At 41.4% G+C, this 27,006-nt stretch overlaps 1 protein-coding gene across 1 annotated transcript in view; it reads left to right on the top strand.

Annotated features, from left to right (window-relative positions):
* Positions 1-21,898, top strand: part of LOC126273270 (cytochrome P450 6k1-like) — a 58,913-nt gene extending 37,015 nt beyond the window's left edge. The window contains exons 5-6 of the mRNA XM_049976814.1: positions 21,128-21,379; positions 21,732-21,898. Of these exons, the coding sequence (XP_049832771.1) occupies positions 21,128-21,379; positions 21,732-21,898 (419 nt within the window). The remainder of the gene's footprint in view (positions 1-21,127; positions 21,380-21,731) is intronic.
* The last annotated feature ends 5,108 nt before the right edge of the window (positions 21,899-27,006 follow it).

Genomic DNA, 27,006 nt, shown 5'->3' with positions numbered 1-27,006 from the left:
AGATAATCTCTGTGGAAGTGTCGTAGTTACCGTCCTCCGAAAGCTAAGTTCTACAGAAGTCAATGTACTTACCTCATGATAGACAAAAGTGAAATGCTTTGCGTATAGATATCGTAGTTACTAGGCTTATTGCCGTGATGAAGTAAGTACTGTACTGTAACGTATTGTTGTGCTACAGAAAAGGCTGTCTCATTGTACCTATACCACAAAGTTACTACTAAAACATGTTTTACTTTCCAGAATAATACAGAAAAACTGTGCAGATATAAAACAGATACAGGGCAAAAGCAACATTGTAAATTGTCACTCATTAGTAGCGTCGTGATAAGATCGTGTAGCTGTCACATAAACTAACCACTGAGTCATCTGGTATCTCACAGAAAGTACTTTAAATCCAGAATTTATTTTCAAGTAAACCAAAATGTTGCATTAAAATCTCATTAGCAGTACTGGTAACTGTTCTAAGTATGTCAGCCTTATAGTCGTTACGTAATCGTGCAACTTACAAGCAAGAATGTACACGCACAATAACACTGTGACGTCTGTTCACTATAACAATGCATTCGTAATTTCTGTTTAAATAACTTCTCTTGGTTCTTGACTGGATATTTAACTTCAAACATGGTTGCATGTTAACAGATTCTAAGTCTGACAAATTGTGCTAGTAGCGTGAAGTGAAAAATTTTAAGGCAAAGACAAAGTTAAAAAGCAGATTATCTTTCAATAAACGGTTTTACATGTGAAATGTGGTGTAAACCTTTACTCTTCCTAGTACGCACAGTTTCAACTTCAACGCAATTATCATGTGGTATACGTCGAATTCTGTAAGGTCCATTGTAAACTAGAAAGAATTTGTGACTCAAGTGTTTCTTCTTATGTGACAATGAATGAGCTTTAATGAGAACTTTCTGACCAATATATAATTTCTTTGCATTTGCTTTAACGTGTAAATTTCTCCTTTTGTCTGCAGCAGAATTTATATTTTTAATAGCCAAATCAATTATGTCTTTGTGTCGAAGTTTACATGTATTCGGAAAAGGTACAAGCTCTCTGATTCTGTTCGGTGGTTCTTTATTCTTCAGTACAAGAACAGGTGGTAAAGCAGTGGAGTCATGAGGCATTTCATTCAGCACATTTTGAAATAAGTGTAAATATCTGTCCCAATGCTGATGCTTTCTGTGACAATAAAGTCTGCAAAGCTTATTGATTTCTTTCATAATCCGTTCAGACGGGTTACAATGTGGTGAGTACAATGAAATAAAAACAGATTTGATTTTATGGTTACGAAGCATGCGTGACCAAACAGCAGATCTGAATTGCGATCCGTTATCTGAAATTACTTTACTAACGTGTCCAACTTCACGTAAGAAATTTTTAACAAAGCCGTTGGATATAGACCGTCCAGTGGCTTTACGTAACGGAGTGAAAGAAACAAATTTTGAAGTAAGTTCAACAGCGACTATAACGTACGAAAATCCATTAGATGTTCTAACAAGCGGTCCCAAGAGATCAACAGCAGCAAATTCTTTTAATTTAGAAGGAATGATAAGAAACAATGGAGCACGATGGGAGACAGTAGATGGTTTCGCCTTTTGACAAAGTTTACAAATAGACAAGACTCTTCGAATTCTCTTTTCCATATTGTTAAAATAACAAGTCGTTCGAAGAATATGATAACATTTTCGTGGACCAAAATGTGCATAGCTGAAATGAATGTACCAAATTAGCTTATTAACAAAATCGTCTGGAATGCAAAGTACCCATAGCTTGTCATCAACAGTGCAGGTTTGAACAGTATGTTGTTCCTAACCAGTAAATAATGCCGAATCTGTGTGTGTGTCTTTTCATGCCATTTACTTTTGATGTCTTTCCAAATCGGATCTTTATCTTGTTAATGAGCAATGTCCTTTAAAGATGTGGTGATGAAGTTTTCAAAGGCGACTATATGAATGTAAAGAATACTGAAATTTTTATCGAGGTTGCTTTCTGTGTTACTTTTCTCAAGCCCAGCCGGTGCGCGTGACAGTGCGTCCGCAACAATGTTCTCCTTGCCGGGAATGTAGACTATTGTGAAGTGGAATTCTTGCAGAAACAATGCCCAACGTTTTAACCTGTCATGATTTAATTTTGAAGACATAAGAAATTGTAATGAACGATGGTCACTGTATACTTTTACGTGCTTACCATAAAGAAAGAAACGGAATTTGTTAAATGCCCAAACGATAGCTAAAGCTTCTAATTCACTAACGGAATAATTTTTTTTCAGATTTTGTTAGCACTCGGCTAGCAAAAGCAATGGTTTTCTGAACAGTAATGTCATTTTCTGTGGCTTCTTGAAATAAATGGGCACCAAGACCGACTTTAGAAGAATCCTTGCTAAGGCAAAAATCTTGTGAGAGATCTGGATGAGCTAGTATTGGCGCGTTAAGTAGCGATTCTTTCAAAGAATTGAATTCCAAGTGTGCTTGTTCGTCCCAGTTCCAAATAGTATTTTTTCCAGTGAGAGAACGAAGTTTTGGTGTAACTAGAATTTGCATATTCAGAAAACGACGGTAAAAATTTACGAGGCCTAGAAAACTGCGGACTTGTTTTTTTGTGGATGGAACTGGAATGGCTCTGATTGCTTCTAACTTTTCAGGATCCGGCTGAATGCCTTCAGAAGAAATAATATGTCCCAAAAACTTCACCTTTGTCCTACCGAATTCAGACTTTTCCAAGTTAACTGTAATTCCAGATTTTGCAAAAATATGTAACACGCTGTTGAGGATGCGATATATGTTGTTCCACTGAGGCTTCTGCTATCAGAATATCGTCCACATATAAGGTGATGTGGCGTTTTAAGAACTAAGGTAATATGGAATTTAGCCCGCGAATGAATGCTGCCGAAGAAATGTTCAAACCAACAGGAAGTTTCCGAAACTGATAACAAATGCCGAAACAAAAGAAAGCTGTGTATTTTCTACATTCTGGGTGAAGTTCGATCCGATAAAAGCTGGATCTGAGATCAATGGAAGACAGCACTTTTACACCATTAAAATTTTGAAGTAGATCTTCCAACGTTTTCTGCCTGTCTGTTTCAGGAATAATGATAGTATTGATTTGTCTCGAATCTAAGACAAGCCTGATCGATCCATTTTTTTTCTCAACAACATGTAATGGATTGTTGTATGAGCTTACTGCAGGCTCAATAATGCCCTCGTCAAGCATAGATTGTATTTCTGTTCTAACACGGTCCCTATAATGTGCCGGAATTACGTATGGTCTAACACAAAATTCAGTATGCTCACGAACACGAAATTGGTACTGAAATCCCTTGATTGTTCCTGTATTGTGTGTAAAAACTGTGGAATGTGCTTGTAAAATCTCAAAAAGGTCCTGCCTATCAGTGTCATTGCAATTCTCAATTTTTTGAATTTTATTCTGAATTAACTCATTAGTTTCAAATATGCCGTCGATATCATCCCTGTCAGTACTTGCAGAGTGATTGTTAGTGTCTAGTTCCGTAGAAAACTCCGAACTGTTGTCTAACAGAAGGTAAAGCCGATTCATTTCCTCGTCATGGTTTCAGAGCCAATCTTCAAATTTCAAAGCTATTTACTTACCTTCTTTCTCTAAACTTATTTCAGCATCGTGAAAGTTTAAGATTGCTTTTTATTCATTCAAAAAGTTTACTCCCAGTATAATTTCCGTCGACAATATGGAACAATAAGAAAGTTCATAGAGAAGCTGTGGCTTTGACAAAAGAATTCTAAGTTAGGTTGTTGGCGTACATCTACACTTTTTCCAATGACTGCACCTTGTAATTTAATCTTGTGTAACGGAAGAGTGGGGCAATCCTTCGATTTGATGCATTTGCTAAAAGCTGTTTCACTTATTACTGAAATGGGACTGCCTGAGTCAAGTACTGCCGTAAATTTTACGTCATTTACAGTAATGTGAATCACAGGATATGCAATGTTGTTATGTTTTACGTCCTGTTCCTGGAGTAAGATGTCCCTAATGTCTTCCATTTTTACGTAATTACTAGCTACGGCAGCTGCGTCGTCAGTTTCATTCGCACGTTTTGTGGCTTCCAGCGGTATGAGTCGTTGCCTATTGTGTCTTTGTTGGCGCGCGTCGTTATTGGGATTTGGAGACCTAACTTCTACAAATTCACCTTGTCGAGAGGGCCCTGCTCTGTTTGAATCCCGCCAGTTCTGCTGCAATTCAGGTCTGTCGTTACGATCATATCGTCTGTCGTCATGTCGGTAGATTCCATAGTTTCTTTCTTCTCGGTCACGTGGAGGAGAATTTCTCCCTGAATCGTAACTGCGCGCTGGACCGTTGCGTCTTAAGTTATTCTGTCTCCCTTGATAATAATTATTTTGGTTTCCATATTGTCTGTTTCTCTGATTGTCTCTGTGATAGTCATTACTACGGAAATGTGATCTTTCTCTGTAACTATTATTACTCCGCCAGTGGTTGTCATATGGGTGGTGTCTGTTTTGGTCACGATTTGCGTTGTAAGAGTAGACTTGTCGTGCCCACTTATTGTTTCTGTCGTCACGGAATTGTGACGGATGTGAACTGTAGTGATTGTTTTCCTGTTTTCGCATCCCGCGACTGTGTGTGTCAATTTCTAATTCTTGTAAGAGTCCCTGAAAAGCATCAATGTCGTCTTTGCAACGCCCTGCCAAAATAATATTCCTTAAATGTTCAGGCAATTTGATTAAGCAAATGCGGATGAGTTCTGACGGGCTGTATGGGTTTGAAAGATACTGGTTCTTATGCAACATGTCTTCAAAATATTTGACAAGACTGGAAAATTCTGATTGTTCAAAGTGTTTCATCATCATGATGCTATGTTTTACTCGGTCTTGTGTAGCTTGAGACCAATATGCTGATAGGAAGGCATGATAAAATTCTCCTTCACTGTGGCAAACGTGAATGACCGATCGCATTCTTACAGATGGTTCGTTCTCTAAGTAGCCACACATAAATTCTAATCTGTGTTCTAATGACCAGTTGGGAGGAAAACAATGAGAGAATTGATGGAGCCACGCTTGTGGATGAATGTCGTTGCCAGAATTCTTAAATGTTTTGAATTTACGTGCAGTAATGAACAGCTTATAGTCAAAATCATCGTGTTGGCGAGTAGCATATCGGTCATTGTTACGTAGTGTCGGCGGTTCCATCTCAAAATTCGGTGCACCTTGCCAATTTCTTTCATGATTTCCGAAATGCCCTGTATTATTATTTTGTGGCTTTTCTGTATTTCTAAGTTCCTCTTCCTGTGTTGGAGCGCGAGTGTCCTCTGAAATACGTAATTTTTGTATTACCTGTGTCAACTGATCTTGTACTTCCCGGATTTCTCTTTTGTATTGCGTATTAATTTGATTCTGATTTTGTTTGAATTTCTTAATTTGTTCATACTCTTCTGTGTCAGTGATGGCTACAGGTCTTGTTTCATTCAGATTATCATCTACCTTTGCAGATAAATTAGTGAACTGATCCGAAAGTTCGGCTACTTTCTCCGATATCGAACACATTTCCTCAGTGTGTTTTTCTGAACCAAGTTTTAGAGTGTGCATTTGTGTTGAAATCGAATCTACTGTGTCCTTTAAGTTTTCCTGAGTTCTTGCAAGTTGCGTAACCGAATCGATGGATGCAACTGAGTCCATTTTAGCTTGCAAGGTGTCGTGATTTTCACGAACAATAGTTTGCAATTCTTTTATGGCTGCTTCGTGATTCTGTAATGCGTTTTCATGCCGCGAAAAAATAGGTTGAAAATGCTCACAAATTTGTGTTTTTACGTCATTACAGATTTTTTGACATTTCGATTCAATGTTATGTAACTCAGTAGTTAAACCTTCATGTGTTTGTTCAAGTGTGGTGTCTAACTTCCGAAGATTTTGTTCCATTGTGTCTAACTGTTGCTGTGTTTGTCTCTGGTGTTCTTCCATTGTGTCTAACTTTCGAAGATTTTGTTCCATTGTGTCTAACTTTTGAAGATTTTGTTCCATTCTGTCTAACTTTTGAAGCTTTTGCTGTGTTTGTCTCTGATTTTGTTCTATTGTGTCTAACTTTTGAAGCTTTTGTCCCATTTGTTGCATTAATTGTAATAACAGTGCACTGGTGTCTGAAACATGTTCCTTAGTGCTATTCGGCAATGCATTTGAACCGGAAATATTCGCAGTTTGAAAAACAGAAAATGTGTCTTGACTTATTTGAGAAAACGGTGAGGACGCAAAACCTGAATCTACAGTATTTGCAAGAATATGTCCTGTCATTTCCGAATCCTGAGGCGAGCTGTTGCCGACCGATCGATCGATAATGCTTCCCTGTTCACTAATTGTTTCACTGCCTACACCATTATTTGCAGCCCGCTCCATTTCCCTATTTACAATTACCAAATTACTACTCTGAAAATTAGTTAATTCATTACATGGAGGTGCTAACACACTGCTTTCGTCTTCACTGTCATTTCTCAGTTTACTTTGGAGCCTAGTATTACGTTTTTCACACGCCATTATAGGCACAATATTTCACACGACAACACAGAAAAGCACAATTTGAAGAGCAAAATAATAAAACACATAAACATAGCAATGAAAATAATAACTACTTATTTGCAAGTGCAGCCGCGAAATACTTGGTGCAAATCTACATGCATGCCACACCTGTTTTACTGTACAACAATGAAAGACTGCAACTACAAAGGAGATTCTCTCTACAATTACGTGCTAGCAATAAACGAAATCTACATTAATTACATAAACTACAAGAAAAAATCAGAAGATTCCAGTGAGGTATCCTCGGCTAAGGGTCGACATATGAAACGCCCCTTAGAAAAATTGTACACGACTGTGCTTAAACTGACACACAATATTTTTAGCGCAACGCAATCTGACTTCCAAAAATCCCTACAAAAAAATGGCCCTGACTAACATTAACCTATACGTTTCACAAGTCACTTACCTCACAAAAATCTTCGTTACTCAAGCTACTGCAATACAGCGAGCTCCACTACTGCCAGCTAAATAAAAGATTCAAACTACTGAAGGCACTAACTACTGATAGGCATAGTTAGCAAATGAAAGATTTTAATACAGAACAATGTATTTACCTTAATAGTCATAATATATATATATCAGTTCGTGACACCAATTCTTACAAATTTCAAAACTCCGCCATCTCTCTCCCCACGTCCACCACTGCTGGCGGCTTACCTCCAACTGCGCAATGCTACGCGCTGTTAGCATCCAGCTGCCCAACACTACAATGGCGAGTATTACAACAATGCCAACCAGCCACTGACTGCACACAGCACAGCCAGTGTTTTTTTTTATACAGAGCGCTACGTGGCGTTACCAATAAGAAAACCTAAACAGCCTACTTTCAATATTATGCTAGAACTCACATGTGATTACATTTTCATGCAATTTGGGTGCATAGATCCTGAGAAATCAGTACCCAGAACAACCACCTCTGGCCGTAATAACGACCTTGATACGCCTGGACATTGGGTCAAACAGAGCTTGGATGGCGTGTACAGGTACAGCTGCCCATGCAGCTTCAACACGATACCACAGTTCATCAAAAATAGTGACTGGAGTATTGTGACGAGCCAGTTGCTAGGCCACCATTGAGCAGACGTTTTCAATTTGTGAGAGATCTGGAGAATGTGCTGGCAGGGCAGCAGTCGGAACATTTTCTGAATCCAGAAAGTCCCGTACAGGACTTGCGACATGTATTATCCTGCTGAAATGTAGGGTTTCGCAGGATTCGATTGAGGGGAAGAGCGACGGGTCGTAACACATCTGAAATGTAACGTCCACTGTTCAGAGTGCCGTCAATGCGAACAAGAGGTGACCGAGAGGAGTAACCAATGCCACCCCATACCATCACGCCAGGTGATATGCCAGTATGGCGATAACGAATACATGAGTCCAATGTACGTTCACCGCGATGTCGTCAAACACGGATGCGACCATCATGATGCTGTGAACAGAACCTGGATTCATCCAAAAAAAATGTCGTTTCGCCATTCATACACTAAGGTTCGTAGTTGAGTACACCATCGGAGGCGCTCCTGTCTATGATGGAGCGTCAGGCGTAACCGCAGCCATGGTCTCGGAGCTGCTGCAAATTTCGTCGAACTGTTCATGAACATGGTTGTTGTCTTGCAAACGTCCCCGTCAGTTGACTCAGGGATCGAGACATGGTTGAACGATCCTTTACAGCCATGCGGATAAGATGCCTGTCATCTCGATTGCTAGTGATACGAGGCAGTTGGGCTCCAGCACGGCGTTCAGTATTACACTCCTGAACCCACATATTCCATATTCTGCTAACAGTCATTGCATCTCGACCAACGCGAGCAGCAATGTCGCAATACGATAAACAGAAATCGCGATAGGCTACAATCCGAACCTTATCAAAGTCGGAAAACGTGATGGCACGCATTTCTGCTCCTTACAGGAGGGATCACAATAACGTTTCACCAGGCAACGCCGGTCAACTGCCGTTTGTGTACGAGAAATCGTTTGGGAACTTTCTTCATGTCAGAACGTTGTAGGTGTCGGCACCAGCGCCTAACTTGTGTGAGTGCTCTGAAGAGCTAATGATTTGCATATCACAGCATCTTCTTCCTGTCAGTTAAATTTCGCGTCTGTAGCTCGTCATCTTCGTTGTGTAGCCATTTTAATGGAAATTCGTGTATACAAAAGGGGCAACGGCTTTGTCGCAGTGGATACACCGGCTCCCGTGAGATCACCGAAGTTTTGCACTGTCGGCAGTGGCCGGAGCTAGGATGGGTAACCGTCCAGCCGCCAGGCGCTGTTGCCATTTTTCGGGGGTGCACTCAGCCTCGTGATGCCAATTGACGAGTTACTCGACCGAATAGTAGCGCCTGCGGTCAAAGTAAACCATCATAACGACCGGGAGAGCCGTGAACTGACCACACGCCCCTTCCATCCGCATCTCCACTGAGGATGACACGGCGGTCGGATGGTCCCGATGGGCTACTTGTGGCCTGATGACGGAGTGCTACTAGTGTATACAGAAATCGAATCTGTCAGCGGCATCAGTTACTTAATTTGAAGAAACTATACGAAATAAATCACGGATTAGACACAATTGTTCGAAGATCGCTTAGATAAGACATAATCATATATAATTCGTGAGCAACAGTTATACATGAAGGTACATTAGTATATTCCGCCCTGTTAGATGGTGCCACTATTTTCATGGGCCGACGTGATGTAGGTACTATTGTGTCAGATTTTCTCTATAGCTTCACTCGACACCAAGAGATGGAGCCAACTGTTCTTGAAGGCCTCCGCCGCAATGTACGTGCCCCGCTGTGTAACCTTTAATTACAGACGATGCGTAGTGCATCGGTACTTTGCATTTCGCCAACATGAATACCTTATGCTATTCATTTCACTTTCTTCACAGTTTTGTCGCAACACGCCTATGCTTCCTGGCCATGCCTTCCACATTATCAGTACAGTAAATTTGACTTCTCGTATCGAATATAATGTCCCTCGCTCTGTGTGTTTCTACACTGTGGCCGACTTTTAAGTTGTCTGTGACCTCAGTGTATTTTAAGACCCCCAAAAATTGCCAGTTGTGTTCTTTTAACTGTATGCCGACTTTTTTAACTGCCCCTCAGTAAATGTCCACGTGTTAGTGCATATTTTAACTTCCATATTCTCCATTTACTGTATTTTTATTTCTTCCTTTTTTCGCCCTGTTTATGTACGAGTTTCCCTGTTTATATTTTTTGTTAAGGCCATCTGGGACAGGGGCATGAAGTTACAATAAAGGAAAAAAATAATCGAATATAGTTATATCACACGTATATTACATTATGGTTAACCTCACGAATGTAGAAAGTTTTGGTTTCACTACTACTTCAAAGTGCTAGTCTCATTATAGTTTTGCGTTGTATTGTGTAAAACTATATATTCAAACGCAATCCATTAATTCCGAAAGAGTGTGACCCCTATTTCAACATTACAATTCTCGTGACATCACTGTCTATCAACTAATTATCCTAACTCTAAACCTCAACCACAATATGCTTAGTTTTTTGAGTATCTTGACGCATCTGCTTCAAGCTAAGCTGTTATACATTTTGATATTATTCCTTTATGGTTTCTAATATAAAACAAAGGAAAAGGGAAAAACAAAGAGAGAAAAAATTTTATATTTTTTTTTCATTTTATTTAAAAATGTTGCCACTCATTTAGGCTTACCTAAACTATTATATTGCATGTCATCTATTGTTTATTCGACTATTGTAATGTGATTTCAATTTTTCATACTCTTATAACATTTAACTTACTGATAACTGTAAACTGATAACAGCTGACTTGTTATACGATCTAGTACTATACTATTAACTTTTTTTAAAAAAATCACAAAAGTCCCTTTTATTGTAATAATCTTTCCTTCTTATTTCAAGTTGTTGCCACTAACCTACGCTCACCTAAATGATGTTCAGTATCATTTATTATATGTTCGTCTACTGTAATATGATTATGTTTGGTCATACTTACGTGACATTTCATTTAGTGATGGTTGTAAAATGATGGTTGTAAACATATTATTTTACAACTTTTTTTTCTAATCTAAATAAGTGTTATGTATGTATTGTACCACACCAGTGGTTGCAAACATGTCTTCTGTTTTGGATATTGACTAACGACTACCTCTGTAATGTTGTTCACGATGCTGCGTAATGTCTCACACTTCATGCTGTCAGTATATGAAGTTCTCCTCCAGACAGGATAAATGTATCTTTAACAAGTGATTCACGTCTTTGTGACATGTAGTGAATAGCAATGCACAGCTGTCTGTAAAGTTACTCTTTGTCTTTATTTCTATGATTAGTCGTAACGCCAATTACCGGCTTCGTTAATTTTTGGTAGCTTAATCGCCAGTCAGTTTGGCACTGGTTCTCTTCGAATTGACGAAGACACTGTCAAACTTACTTATATGAGATGAGATCTGTAATATATTCAGTCTGTGTGCTCACTTTAACGAGCTTTTTACTAAAGTTTGATTTAAATATTAGTTTGATACCAACTGGAATATCTGTATATGGAATACTAACATGCATACTTCTGTTAATATATCCAAATTAGCTATCGTTAATTTTCTTGTACACTTGAGTCTGATGACGAAACTTTGAAACGCGTAACGCTTAATAAAGAACTGTGTGATCAAGGCTTTGCTATATTTCAAAGTTGAACCCATTACTATCAGATATAGGAATTGTACTAAGAACACGATCTCTCTTCGCAGAGTTTACGATCGACGACGTGGCAGCACAGTGCATCCTGTTTTACGCTAGATGCCAGGCTTCGAGATGTCGTCGAGTACCATGAGTTTCGCACTCTACGAGCTGGCTCTCAATCCAGACGTATAGAAGCGGCTGCATGAGGAGGTGGACGCCACGCTGAAAGAGGGCGCAGGGCAGTTGACGTACGAGGTCATCTCGGACATGAAGTATTTGGACATGGTTATTGCAGGCGAGCTGCAGCACCCTCATCTTCCATACGAGTCGCGAACGTGGCTAAACTGATTGACTCTTCTTGCTTCCACAGAAGGATCCTGAATTTAGAGGCTCTGTAGTGTTATATTCTTCTTCTTCATCTTCTTCTTGTGTAATGGCCCTCGAGGACCACGGGTAGCCTCTTTATGGTTTACATTTTCCTTTTGACCTCCCAGAATCTCTTCATTCTTTCTTCTCTTCTGTCATGGTCTTTCCCCGAGACCTACAGTATCCTCTTCTCTTGTCTGTTCCACTGGTAACTCTCTATCCTTTTCCTTTATCAGTCATCGATCGCCAGCGTATTGGTCGGTGTGTACTTGCTTCTCAAATTTTCCCCTCCTTCCATCTCCATCTTCAATTCCGACCAATCCTTCTGGAGTTCAACAATCCAGTTGGTTCCTTTGTTTTCTCCTGCTTTCCTTGGGGTTTTGCACACTCTTTTTGTCATTTTAGCCCGGAACACTCTGGTACACCGGCATGATGAGTTCGAAAGCGCGCCAGGATGTATGAATCTAGACGGCAGGCGCTAGGTGGCGCTCCTAATATTTTCGAGTGTGGCTGTCGCCGGCTCAGCGTTAGGTGGGGGCTACACTCCCGCTCCAGCCTACTGCCGTCCGCTGCCGCGTTATAGACCTAGCAGTGCAGGGGTCCCGGCCTCAGTCGTGTTCCTTCTGCGATCTCATTTTCCTCGCTGAACTCAGCATTGCTTGGTTCCAGATATTTCTACTTCCACATTCTCAACTTGGTTCACTCTCCGCACTTGTAATTTCGTCGTGTTTTCTTCATTGTCCAGCCATCGATATGGAATCGGTGGCTTTAGGAGGGTAATACGGAACGCCGTGCTCGATCCCAACGGCCTCTTACCACTAGCAGTCGAAATGACAGGCACCTTATCCGCATGGCTGTAACGGATCGTGCAGCCACGTCTCGATCCATGAGTCAACAGATGGGGGGAACGTTTGCAAGACAACAACCATCTGCACGAACAGTTCGACGACGTTTGCAGCAGTATGGACTATCAGCTCGGAGACCATGGCTGCGCTTACCCTTGACGCTGCAATGGAGTACTCAACGACGAACCTGGGTGCACGAATGGCAAAACGTCATTTTTTTCGGATGATTTCATGTTCTCTGTAAACAGCATCATGAGGGTCGCATCCGTGTTTGGCGACATCGCGGTGAACGCACATTGGAAGTGTGTATTCGTCATCGCCATACTGGCGTATCACCCGGCGTGATGGTATGGGGTGCCATTGATTACACGTCTCGGTCACCTCTCGTTCGCATTGACGGCACTTTGAACAATGGACGTCGCATTTCAGATGTGTTACGACCCCCGGGTCTATCCTTCATTCGATGCCTGCGATACCCTACATTTGAGCAGGATAATGCACGACTTCATGTTGCAGGTCCTTTACGGGCCTTTCTGAATACAGAAAATGCTCGACTGCTGCCCTGGCCGGTGCTAACTCCAGATCTCTCAACAACTGAAAACATCTGGTCAATGGTGGCCTAGCAACTGGCTCATCACAACACGCTAGTCACTACTCTTGATGAACTGTGGTATCGTGTTGAAGCTGCATGGGCAGCTGTACCTGTACACGCCATCCAAGCTCTGTTTGACTCAATGCCCAGACGTATCAAGGCCGTTATTACGGCCAGAGGTGGTTGTTCTGGGTACCGATTTCTCAGGATCTATGCACCCAAATTGCGTGAAAATGTAATCACATGTCAGTTCTAGTATAATGTATTTGTCCAATGAATACCCGTTTATCATCTGCATTTCTTCATGGTGTAGCAATTGTAATGGCCAATAGCGTATCTGGTAGCATAGGTTTTGACTTTTGCACTACAAAGTAAACGTATTGAGGCTCGATTACCGTGTGCTTCGGTTGACTTCTGCCTTTCTTCCAGAAAGCATCATGTACAAATAGCACATATTAGTAACCAGATACGCTTTTGTAACTGCACCGATTCAAGTTACGGGCGAGATTCTTCATTCTTCATCGACAGTTAACATCTATGAAATTAAAACTTACGGAAGTGTATCTACACTGACGGAAAAAAAATTGCAACATCAAGAAGGAGTTGTGCGACGTAAGCGATAGTTGGTAGCCATGTTTCTACATCTGAGTGGCGATGTCTATTTAGATTTCGCACCAGATGCACAAGAGTGGCGCTTGTAGCGCTTCCATGAGGACTGAAACGAGATTTGCTTTAAATATGCGCTGTGCCAGTCGAGAACGATAGTTGTCTACGATACTGGACGTGGCCAGTTGATGTTAATCAAGAATGTCTTTTTAAGATGGCCGAGCCGCCATTATCAGCACCTCCCAGAATTTGGTCGAGGTCATAGGGATACGAGAAGCTGGATGTCCCTTCTGCGATGTTGCAGACAGACTTGGCAGGAATGTAGCTACTGTACATGATTGCTGGCAGCGGTTGTGACGCTGTTGTGCGCTACAAATCCGGGCTGCGGACAGCCAGTACACCCACGTGGCAGTAACGAAAGGGAAGACCATCGCGTTCGGCACATGGCTCTGAAGCATCATACTCCATCTGCAGCAATAATTAGCTCAGCAGTTGGCACCACTGCGACACAACGAACTGTTATAAATCGGTTACTTCAAGGAAAATTTCCAACCAGGCGCCCAGCAGCGTGCAATCCACTGACCCCATATGACTGCCATTTGCGTATTCAGTGGTGGCAGGCGAGAGCTCATAGGAGGGCAGGGTGGAGTCTGTTGTGTTTTCTGAAGAAAGTTGGATCTGCCTCAGTGCCAGTGATGGCCGTGTGTTGGTTAGGAGGAGGGCACTAGGGGGGCAGCATACTGGGCCTACACCTGCAGTCATGGTTATCCCACGCACCTTGACTGCAAAATTTTAAGTCAATCTGATAAAAAAATGAAATGGAAATGAGCGTATGGCATCGTTGGTCGGGGGGAAGTTCGGACGCCAGGTGTAAGTCTTATTTCATTCGACGTCACACTGGACGTCTTTGCGCGCCGGTGATGGGGATGAAATGATGAAAACGACACCCAGTCCCCGAGCGGAGGAAATCTCCAACCCGGCTGGGAATCGAAACAGGGCCCGCTTACATGGGAAGCGAGCACGTTACCATCCAGCTAAGCAGGCGGACGTCAACCTGATGATTCGACCTGTTGTGTTGCTATTCGTGAATTGCATTCCAGGGGGTGTTTTTGAACACCATAACGCTCCACCACATGTTATAACCTAAATGCCCTACAGGGTGTCAAATGTTGCCATGGCCTGCTTGATTTCCAGATCTCTTTCCATTCGTGCACAAATGGGACATTACTGGATGACAACTCGAGCGTCACCTACAAAGATTTTTTCTGGAGTTGAGAACAAGCAGGCTGTTTGGTTATTTACTGCAGATCTTGTAGTGGACATTTGGGGCTTGGAAGCCACGTACAACTGCTAGGGAAAGGAATACCTCCAAATGAAACTTTCTGGAAGATTAAAACTGTGTGGCGGACCGAGACTCGAACTCGGGACCTTTGCCTTTCGCGCGCAAGTGCTCTACCAACTGAGCTACTCAAGCACGACTCAGGCCCCGTCCTCACAGCTTTACTTCTGCTAGTACCGCGTCTCCTACCTTCCAAACTTTACAGTAGCTCTCCTGCGAACCTGTAATAAGCCATGTCTCCGCAATATCCTTTCTTTCAGGAGTGCTAGTTCTGTAAGGTTCGCAGGAGAGCTTCAGTAAAGTTCCATATCAGCGCACACTCTGCTGCAGAGTGAAAATCTCATTCTGGATTTCTGGATGTCTCAAAATACCTACCAGGGAAAGAGTGCTGGTCCCAAGAATTTCTTGAACCAGTATGTAGACAATGATTTTAGCCGAAGAGTTGAAAAACAGGGTACCTGGATCTACCTGTTAGGCGTTTCTGGCCATGGCAGGGACAGGAGCACAGGAGAGAAAGAAGTCCCCCGGACGAGGAGTTTAAAAAGTATTGTAAATGCCCATTATGAATAGAGCTGGCATCCATAAAAACCCATTAGTTTCCATGTTCGCCTTGCGCCGGACGCTATAGACGGCGCCCTCTGGTGGTTGTGTCCCTCTTTCTGCCCAGTTTTTTGGAAGCTTCGGACCTTTGGAAGAAATTTAGGACGGCTCTGAAATGGTCTATGTTGGAACACAAACGCACTTTTCTTACTTTAGCCAAGGGCCCTAGTCTGAAATGCTGCAACGTTGGGGTTGTGTACATAGATCCGCGTAGTCAGCGCGTACACTACACTCCCACTAGAGCGCGCCCCGTTAAGCACAACAGCGCAGTCGCAGCTCTCGTTCGTCTCCGCACTACGAGATGGTGCTGTCTTAGAGACGGACCAAATTCTGCTTCCGCCGATCCACGTATTAATATGTAACGCAGCCAATGACATTGCTGCTAACGTAGAACCTTTTCTCCTCGCGGATCACACACGAGCAGTGATACCAGAACGCGCAAGGTATTATAACGAGTGTAGAGACCTCCGATTAGTCAGTCTGCATCAGTCAGCATTAGTCTGTACCAGTCTACATTTGTCTGTACCAGTCTATAGTCAAGTTTCAGTCTGTGCCTAATAAGATTACCATATTCCTGTACATAGCCATGAAGAGAAATGTATAGACACTTTGTCAAGTATCAGAGATATGTGAGAATAAGATTAACGTACCAAGACCAAAGGAACTAAAGATTGTCAGTTGTAAACGGCATCCAGAACCAAGTTAAGTTATTTTTATGCTTGTTTTTATTTTAATAAATGAGTGTGAAAATTAATCAAGTTCTGTTTAAATTTGGCCACCGTCAGTCTGCTACTCTAAGCGTGCAAGTGGCCTTTCTATCGTCTGACCTAACGGCAGAAGATAAACACGCCACAATAAGACCACGAGACATATTGCTGACACTCGCCTACTTCGTTAGAGCGACTACTCAAGTAATCTGATGGTGTGTGTACCGAAGGTCTTACAGTAATCACACCACATTTGGCCCCCATCAAGATAATGATCTCTGTGACGAATGTGTTGTTCAGTAAAAACTCTCAAGACACGCTGTCTACAGTGGTTTGGAAAACACAGTTTGGGAGCGTAACATCTTTTCCTCCCTGCCCGGTAATTTACGAGTCAGGTATCGGTTGCTTCTCCAGCAAGGAAAAGAATATTATTATCTTTTGTCAGGATTGGCTGGAAGGTAGAGCAGACGAGGTAGAGGGGAGACATGGCGCTCGTGGGGTCTTGTGATTGGGACGAATCTCGTGTGGGGGCAGTTTCTTTGGTGCACTTTAGAGCTTTGATGGAAAGGTGACGAATGGAGAAGATAGTCTTCTGATTCAGACTCTGAAGATGAAGTTCTGGTCTTGACAGTTGTTGTGAATGGCTTCCCTTGGGACACTTGTTCTGAGCTTGACTTGGCACTGGCATTGGTCTTGACTGGGGAGTCTGTGGTGAAGTCTTAGCTGTACGGACAGTTTGGGCCTCAATCATCTTGGACATTTCGGTGTGCTGAGGTCTGCCACCTTGACGTTTGACCTTGTGGTGCATGTTGCTGTAAGAGGGAGACAAACTGGTACACGGTATGACCGGCGAACGGAAGTGTCACATGATGAAATCTGCCGAGATTTTGGGGCTCCGTTAGAGACTAATTGCGATCCATCTGACAGATCGCTTGCCCGTAACTTTGCAGATTTCGTACCCGTGGTAACGAAATTCAGGCGCTGCACATCGCTACTGTGCCGACGGTACCGCCACGATCGTCACCGGAGACAGCGCTGAGAAAGGGGTACAGCACTGCTGCTCCGGCTCGCTAGGAGACGGCCGCGGTGGTCTCGCGGTTCTAGGCGCGCAGTCCGGAACCGTGCGACTGCTACGGTCGCAGGTTCGAATCCTGCCTCGGGCATGGATGTGTGTGATGTCCTTAGGATAGTTAGGTTTAAGTAGTTCTAAGTTCTAGGGGACTGATGACCACAGCAGTTGAGTCCCATAGTGCTCAGAGCCATTGGAACCATTGGCTCGCTAGGGCCAACCGAATCACAGTCCGGCCACTAGGTCTCTGCTGCACCAACGTAGTGCAACTTCTGTGTCGAATAAACATATCAAAGTCTATTCAGTGTTACATAATTTCAGATTTCGTTATCCATGTTTTGAACCAGGGTAAACAGATTACACAGGTAAATTCTAGCCGTTGCCAACCAGTGGAGTGTTAATTACTTGTTGCTTCTGTTTCTGTTGCCAACTTTTCATGATTTATTTGTCACTTCAGTTAACTTGTATTGTTTGTCCTATTTATGATTAATAAACTCTTGCCATTTTTATAAAACATTACAACCATGTTGATATGCACTAATCACCCATCACTAATTGAGTACAAAATGACAGGGAGTAGGTTTAATAATGAATAAAAAAAATAGCTGTACGGGTAAGCTACTACAAACAGCATAGTGAACGCATTATTGTGGCCAAGATGGACACGAAGCCCACGCCTACTACAGTAGTACAAGTTTATGTCAACTAGCTCTGCAGATGACGAAGAAATTGATGAAATGTATGATGAAATAAAAGAAATTATTCAGGTAGTGAAGGGAGACGAAAATTTAATAGTCATGGGTGACTGGAATTCGTCAGCAGGAAAAGGGAGAGAAGGAAACATAGTAGGTGAATATGGATTGGGGGTAAGAAATGAAAGAGGAAGACGCCTGATAGAATTTTGCGCAGAGCATTGCTTGATCATAGATAATACTTGGTTTAAGAATCATCAAAGAAGGTTGTATACATGGAAGAACGCTGGAGATACTAAAAGGTATCAGATAGATTATATAATGGTAAGACAGAGATTTACGAACCAGGTTTTAAATTGTAAGACATTTTCAGGGGCAGATGTGGACTCTGACCACAATCTATTGGATACGAACTGTAGATTAAAACTGAAGAAACTGCAAAAAGTTGGAAATTTAAGGAGATGGGAACTGGATAAACTGAAAGAACCAGAGATTGTACAGAGGTTCAGGGAGAGCATAAGGGAACAATTGACAGGAATGGAGGAAAGAAATACAGTAGAAGAAGAATGGGTAGCTTTGAGGGATGAAATAATGAAGGCAGCAGAGGATCAAATAAGTAAAAAGACGAGGGCTAGTAGAAAGCGTTGGGTAACAGAAGAAATATTGAATTTAATTGTTGAAAGGAGAAAATATAAAAATACAGTAAATGAAGCAGGCAAAAAGGAATACAAATGTCTCAAAAATGAGATCGACAGGAAGTGCAAAATGGCTAAGCAGGGATGGCTAGAGGACAAATGTAAGGATGTAGAGGCTTATCTCAATAGGAGTAAGATAGATACTGCGTACAGGAAAATTAAAGAGACATTTGGAGAAAGGACAACTATTTGCATGAATATCAAGAGCTTTGATGGAAACCCAGTTCTAAGCAAAGAAGGTGGAAGGAGTATATAGATGGCCTATACAAGGGCGATGTACTTGAGGACAATATTATGCAAATGGAAGAGGATGTAGATGAAGATGAAAAGGGAGATACAATACTGCGTGAAGAGTTTGACAGGGCACTGAAACACCTGAGTCGAAACAAGGCCCCTGGAGTAGACAACATTCCATTAGAGCTACTGACAACCTTGGGAGAGCCAGTCCTGACAAAACTCTACCATCTGGTGAGCAAGATGTATGAGACAGGCGAAATACCCTCAGACTTCAAGAAGAATACAATAATCCCAATCCCAAAGAAAGCAGGTGTTAACAGATGTGAAAATTACCGAACTATCAGTTTAATAAGTCACAGCTGCAAAATACTAACTCGAATTCTTTACAGACGAGTGGATAAACTGATAGAAGAAGACCTCGGGGAAGATCAGTTTGGATTCCGTAGAAATGTTGGAACATGTGAGGCAATACTGACCCTACGACTTATCTTAGAAGAAAGATTAAGGAAAGGCAAACCTACGTGTCTAGCACTTTTAGACTTAGAGAAAGCTTTTGGCAATGTTGCCTGGAATACTCTCTTTCAAATTCTGAAGATGGCAGGGATAAAATACAGAGAGCGAAAGGCTATTTACAATTTGTAAAGAAAGCAGATGGCAGTTATAAGAGTCGAGGGGTATGAAAGGGAAGCAGTGGTTGGGTAGGGAGTCAGGCAGGGTTGTGGCCTATCCGCGATGTTATTCAATCTGTATATTGAGCAAGAAATGGAGAAGAAATAAAAACTTTGAGGTTCGCCGATGACATTGTAATTCTGTCAGAGACAGCAAAGGACTTGGAAGAGCAGTTGAACGGAATGGACAGTGTCTTGAAAGGAAGGTATAACATGAACATCAACAAAAGCAAAACGAGGATAATGGAATGTAGTCGAATTAAGTCGCGTGATGCTAAGAGAATTAGATTAGGAAATGAGACACTTAAAGTAGTAAAGGAGTTTTGCAATTTGGGGAGCAAAATAACTGATGATGGTTGAAATAGAGAGGATATAAAATATAGACTGGCATTGGCAAGGAAAGCGTTTCTTAAGAAGAGAAATTTGTTAACATCAATTATTGATTTAAGTGTCAGGAAGTCGTTTCTGAAAGTATTTGTATGGAGTGTAGGCATGTATGGAAGTGAAACGTGGACGATAAATAGTTTAGACAAGAAGAGAATAGAAGCTTTCGAAATGTGGTGCTACAGAAGAATGCTGAAGATTAGATGGGTTGATCACATAACTAATCAGCAGGTATTGAATAGAATTGGAGAGAAGAGAGGTTTGTGGCACAACTTGACTAGAAGAAGGGATCGGTTCGTGGGACATGTTCTGAGACATGGAGAGATCACCAATTTAGTATTGTATGGCAGCGTGGGGGAAAAAATTGTAGAGGGAGACCAAGAGATGAATACACTAAACAGATTCAGAAGGATGTAGGTTGCAGTAGGTACTGGGAGATGAAGAAGCTTACACAGGATAGAGTAGCATGGAAAGCTGCATCAAACCAGTCTCAAGACTGAAGACCACATCAACAACAACAATGACAGGGCCACCTTTTTATTAATTTTTCTCATCATTCAATTTTTATTTAAGATTCTGATTAAAGTGATACCCTCCAATGCAGGCTTGCAATTTAATTTAGCAGATTTAATTTAGCAGACTCATAGCCCGGTAGACAAGTGGAAGATTTACCAGTTAAAACGACTGCTGTCAGGTTCTAAACCCACAGTCGGCGGTAGCCTTTCAGATCGACCCGCAACACCAGTGTAGTCTTGCAACCAACCAAGTGCAACAGGCAACAGGCATGGAACACAAACTTACATCTTGCACCTGTACAACACAATACATGCACGTTTGCCTGCTTGCATTCAACATTCTGGCGGTTACAACCGATATTACCGTATCAGCATTTCACATCTGCAATGACTTATCTCTTGCTTTCGTTAACGTGTGATAGTGCAATGTTAATAACTTAAATATGCTGCCTAGACAAATGTATTTTGCGATTTTTTTACGTCCGTGTATCTGTCATTTACTTTCGGTTCTTGTGGAATAGCTGGAAGACTTAAAACTGTAATTTTACAACCGCAATCGACTTTAAAGACATTAATTTCTTTTCACAGAGACGTTGAGGAAACACCCACCGGCTGGCCTTCTTGACCGGAGGTGTGTACGGGACGTTAATCTTCCCGATGGTGGACCTCTTATTGAGAAAGGAACGCCTGTGTTCATACCGATATACGCCCTCCACCACGACCCAGAGTACTACCCAGAACCACACCGCTTCGACCCCGAGAGGTTCTCAGAAGAGCAGAAAGCGGCGAGACACCCATATGTATACATACCATTTGGTGATGGTCCCAGGATCTGTATAGGTAAGTCCTCATACGGAGAACACGGCTTGCAGCAGTTCGGTACTAATGATACTCAATGTAAAGAATTTATGATAAACTGATTGCACCCTGTATGATGTTACACTTTCGTTTCGAAAAAAGAGATCTAGCTTTATTTCCTGGCGACAGTATGATGCCCATTTCGATTATCGTTTTGGTAGCTAAATGAGTTTCATTTCGGTTGCAATTATCATTTTACAACTGCACCACCCAACTTCAGGTTTCTTTGTGTTTGAAACCTAATTTCACAAGTTTTTGTCAATATTAACTTCCGGTTCTAGTTAAGGGAACCCAATCTGAGACTCATGTGAGTGGACTAACATCTGTTTTACAGGAATGAGACTGGGTCTTTTACAGTCAAAGATTGGCCTGGCATATATGATGTCCAAATATGAAGTACACCGATGTGAAGAGACTTCGGTACCTCTTCAGTACAACCCCTGGGCCTTGGTTCTGGAGTCTGTTACTGGTATAAAGTTGAAGCTGACGCAGAGGAATTAATCAAAGCTACCTTAGTGTTTGTGTATTTTTTTATGTATTCCGTTCTGTAAATCTTTACGTCTGCTATCGGAAAGGATTTGGTGGCAATAAAACATGTCAATAAGAGTACAAATTCTGGAATTTTTAAAGATTAATGTTTCGTATCTAGCGAAATTCTTCAAATTTTCCTGTTCAGCAACATTACCCTCTGTAATGACACATTCCGACGCAGAGACATACAATAACTTAAAGGCTGCGCCAAAGATTAAATTGAGAGAGATGTAGAGTATCTCTGTAATGTTCATATTGGATTCTCTATTGTTTCATACTCCAAGAAGGAGTTAAGAGACACTTTTGATTGTTGCCTTGTGGAGGATGGACGTAATTTTTGGTGTGTGCGGAAAGGCAGCCATCTTGTTAGTAATTATGGTTTGTGCGACGAGCACAGCAAGTCTTATTGTGTTGAGAATAAAAAATAGTGAGAAGTATCTAAGTTTTACGAGAGTTATTTAAAGGGATGTAGCATTGTATTCCTTGGTTTCCACGTCTTCGTGAAGTGAACGGATGCCGACTCAGGAAGATACACACGGTCATCAAAGAGAAAAACATCGATGGCGACTAATGAATTAATATTGTGGCAGAAGGACTAATTCTACGTCTAAGGTGAGAACTCTGATTAAATCAACAATGACGTAGAATTCAAAAATGTAATTAATCGGAATGGTAAATTATATTACAGGCAAATTGCACGCAGCACTGAATTTGTCCGCATTCAGGCCGATCAATACAGTCCGTAAAAAAAGCCTTTCAAAAATTCTAAATTTACAGTCCCATATCCATAATTTTTTCTCTTTTTAAAAAAATCAATACATTTAATTTTTTTATTTATTTCGCCACACCTCAGAGGAGCACTTCGGGCCTTGCAGATAGGAAAATGTTAATGGTGTTATCAGTAAGCTGCAGGAATCTATGGTAACGTCGCAGAATTAGTATCACTTATTAAAGGTAACAATACCCACATAGTACTAGGAACAGAAATTTGGCAGTAACTGGAAATGAACAGTAGCGAAAAAATAAATTCAGATTGTAATACAAAAGGAAGAAGCCGGTGGTGGCGACGTTTTTACTACCGTAAAGAACCCTATAGTTTTTTTTCTTTTTTTTAGGCATCAATCTTCTGACGGGTTTGATGCGACGCGTCACGATTTCTCCTCCTCTGCGCATCTTTTCATCTCATTGTAGTACTTGCAACCTACCAGTATTCAGTTATTCGCTGATGTGTTAACAGATGTCCTATCATCCCGTCCCTTCTTCTCGCCAGTGCTTTCCATATATCCTCTTCCTCGCCGATTCTGCGGCTTTACCTCACTCCTTAACTTATCAGTTCACCTGATTTTCAACATTCGTCTTTAGCACAACATCTCAAGTTCATCAGTTCTCTTCCGATCCGCTTTTGCCACAGTCCACCATTCACTTCCATTCAGTGCTGTGCTCAGAACGTACATTTTCACAAATTTCTTCCTCAAATTAAAGCCTATGTTTGATATTAACAGAATTCTCTTGGTCAGAAATTCCCTTTTTACCAATTCTAATATGCTTTTTATGTCCTTGCTCCGTCCATCATGGGTTATTTTTCTGTCTAGGTAGAAGAATTCCTTAACTTCGTCGTGGTCCTCAATTCTGACCTTAATTTTCTCGCTGTTCTCATTTATGCTACTTCTCATTACTTTCGTCTTTCTTCGGTTTACTCTCAGTCCATATTCTGTACTCATTAGACTTCTTCACTTTCACTGAGGATAGCAATGTCATCAGCGAATCTTATCATTGACATCCTTTCACCTTGAACTTTTCTTTCATTTCCGTCATTGCTCCTTTGATATATAGATGGAACATCAGGCATAAAAGTCTACATCTCTGTCTTACCCCCTATTAACTCAAACACTTCATTTTTGTCTGCCACCCTTTATAGCTTAGGCCTATTTTTCTCAGAATTTCTAACAGCTTGCACCATTTTACATTATCGAACGCTTTTCCGAGTTCGACAACGAGCTATGATTTTTCTTCATTCTTGCTTCCATTATCAACAGCAACTCTCTGGTGCTTTTTTCTTTCCTAAAGCAAAATGATTGTCATCTAACAGATTCTCAATTTCTTTTGCATTCTTCTGTACATTAATCTGGTCAGCAACTTTGATGCATGAGCTGTTAAGCTGATTGTGCGAAACTTCTCCCATTTTTTCTGCTCTTTCAATTCTCGGAATTATGTGGACGATATTTTTCCAAAAGTCAGTCACGTACGTTCCTCGAAAATAGTCGTTTTGTTGCCACTTCCTCCAATGATTTTAGACATTCCAGTGGAATGTCATCTATCTATTCTGCCTTATTTGATCTTAACTCTCCCGTAGCTCTTTTAAATTCTGATTCTAATAGTGGGTCCCCTGTCTCTTGATTATCCTCTCTTGTTTCCTAGCTCTCACAGTGGCCTCAATCCACTGTTTCCACCTATCCGTTCTCTGCTCTGTATGTAACGGTGCAATTCCCATTGCACTCTTAATGTAATCGCCCTTTTTGTAATTTCAACGAAGATTGTTTTGAGTTTTCTATATGCTGAGCCACGATTATTTATTTTTCGATTTCTTCACTCTTTTCTTGCTGCCATTTCGTCCTAGTTTCCCTGCACTTCCTTTTTATATCATTCCCTTATTGCTGGACTTCCCTGAACATTTTTTTACTTCCTCCTTTCGTCGATCAGTTGAAGCATTTCTTCTGTCACCCATGGTTTCCTCGTAGTTACCTCTCTTGTACGTATGTGTTTCTTTCCAATTTCTGTGACTGCTCTTTTTATAGATGTCCCTTCCTCTTTAACTTAGCTGCCTACTGAGCCATTCCTTATCGCAGTATCTATAGCCTCGGAAAGCTTCAACTGTACATCTTCATTCCTTAGTATTTCCGTATCCCATTACTTAGCGCATTGATTCCTCCTGATCAGTTTCTTAAACTTCAGGCTACTCTTCATCATTACTAAATTGTGATATGAGTTTATATATGTTCCTAAATACACCTTACAATCCAATATCTGATTTTGGAGTGTCTCCCTGTGCGCGATATAACCTAGTTAAATCTTCCCCTGTCTCCTGGTCTTTTCCAAGTGTACCTCCTCTTCCTGTGATTTTTCAACACAGTATTTGCAATAATTAGAAGAAATTTATTGCAAAACTCAACCAGTTTTTCCACTCTCTCATTCATACTACCAAGCCCATATTCTCTCTTAACACTTTCCTGTACTCCTTCCCCTACAACCGCATTCGAGTTCCCCAAGATTAACTATTAGATTTTCACTACCCCCCCTCCCCCTACATACTGAATTACCTATTCATTATTCTCAGGTACTTTCTCTGTCTCTTTATCTTCTGCTTGTGGCGTTGCAAAATATACCTGAGCTACTGTTGTCGGTTTTTGTATGCTGTCGACTCTGATGAAAACAACCTTGTTACTGAAACTGTTCACTCTCTGCGTTACCTTCCTATTCTTAACGAATCCTATCTCCGTCATACCACTTTCTGCTGCTGTTGATATTACCCTATACTCTTCTGGTCAGAAATGGTCTTCTTTCTAAATGAATGGCTCTAAGCACTATGGGATCTAACATCTGAGGTCATCAGTCCCCTAGAATTAGAACTGCTTCAACCTAACTAACCTAAGGACATCACACACATCCACGCCCGAGGCAGGATTCGAACCTGCGACTGTAATGGCAGCGCGGTTCCGGACTGCAGCCGCTAGAACCGCTCGGTCATAGTGGCCGGCCTTTCTAAATGACTTCATTGACTTTCATTATATCTAGATTGAGCGTTAGCATTTCCCTTTTCAGATTTTCTAGCTTCACTACAACGTTCAGATCTCTGCCATTCCACGCCCTGACTCTAGAACATTGTCATTTTGTTGGTTATTCCATCTTTTTCATCTAGTCACCTACCACTTGCCAGTGCCCTCCCAGAGAGAGTTTCACTGTCACAAATTTCTGACGTAATTAATAGTACATTGGAGAGTTATTATTTCATTTTGTTTTCGTTGTGTGAGGTTTTGGAGAGACTGAGAGTGAATGGAGGACATGCGTAAGTGAGATAGTGATATTTTATTAAAAGTAAGTAGATGTAAGCGTGCGAAAGTTGCTGTGTAATAGGGGAATTTGTTTGGTATGTCTGAGTGAGCTTGATTTTGCAAAGGCAGTTAGAAGGGGCGTAGGGTATTAAATTTAGCAGTAATTTATTTTGTGGTAATGTATTTTGTTTTCATTAAATTTTGTCTAGTTTAGGAATTACGAGATTTCTAGTATAAGTTACGTATGATAATCTGATTGTCTGACAGTGGAGACACCGCGAGTATATAAGTGCTCGAGATGATTTGATTGAGTGCTGATGTACGTCTGTTTCGGGTGATCAAAAAGTCAGTATAAATTTAAAAACTGAATAAATCACGGAATAAAGTAGATAGAGAGGTAAAAATTGACACATATGCTTGCAATGACATGGTGTTTTATTAGAACCAAAAAAATACAAACGTTCAAAAAAAGTCCGACAGATGGCGCTTCATCGGTTCAGAATAGCAATAATTAGCACAACAAAGTAAGACAAAGCAAAGATGATGTTCTTTGCAGGAAATGCTCAATATGTCTACCATCATTCCTCAACAATAGCTGTAGTCAAGGAATAACTTTGTGAACGGCACTGTTAAGCATGTTCGGAGCTATGGTGAGGCATTGACGTCGGATGTTGTCTTTCAGCATCTCTAGAGATGTCGGTCGATCACGATACACTTGCGACTTCAGGTAACCCCAAAGCCAGCAATCGGACGGACTGAGGTCTGGGGACCTGGGAGGCCAAGAATGACGAAAGTGGCGGCTGAGCATACGATCATCACCAAACGACATGCGCAAGAGATCTTTCACGCGTCTAGCAATATGGGGTGGAGCGCCACCCTCATAATCATCGTACGTTCCAACAGGTGTTTATCAGCCATTCTGGGGATGATGCGATTCTGTAACATATCGGCGTACCTCTCACCCGTCAGGGTAGCAGTTTTTCTGTCGAGCGCCATCTGTCGCACATTTTGTAAACTTTGTTTTTTTTT

The sequence above is a fragment of the Schistocerca gregaria genome, chromosome 5, assembly GCF_023897955.1.
Source record: "Schistocerca gregaria isolate iqSchGreg1 chromosome 5, iqSchGreg1.2, whole genome shotgun sequence".
In the NCBI taxonomy this organism is placed as follows: Eukaryota; Metazoa; Arthropoda; class Insecta; order Orthoptera; family Acrididae; genus Schistocerca; species Schistocerca gregaria.
This window is presented reverse-complemented; position numbering and strand designations above follow the sequence as displayed.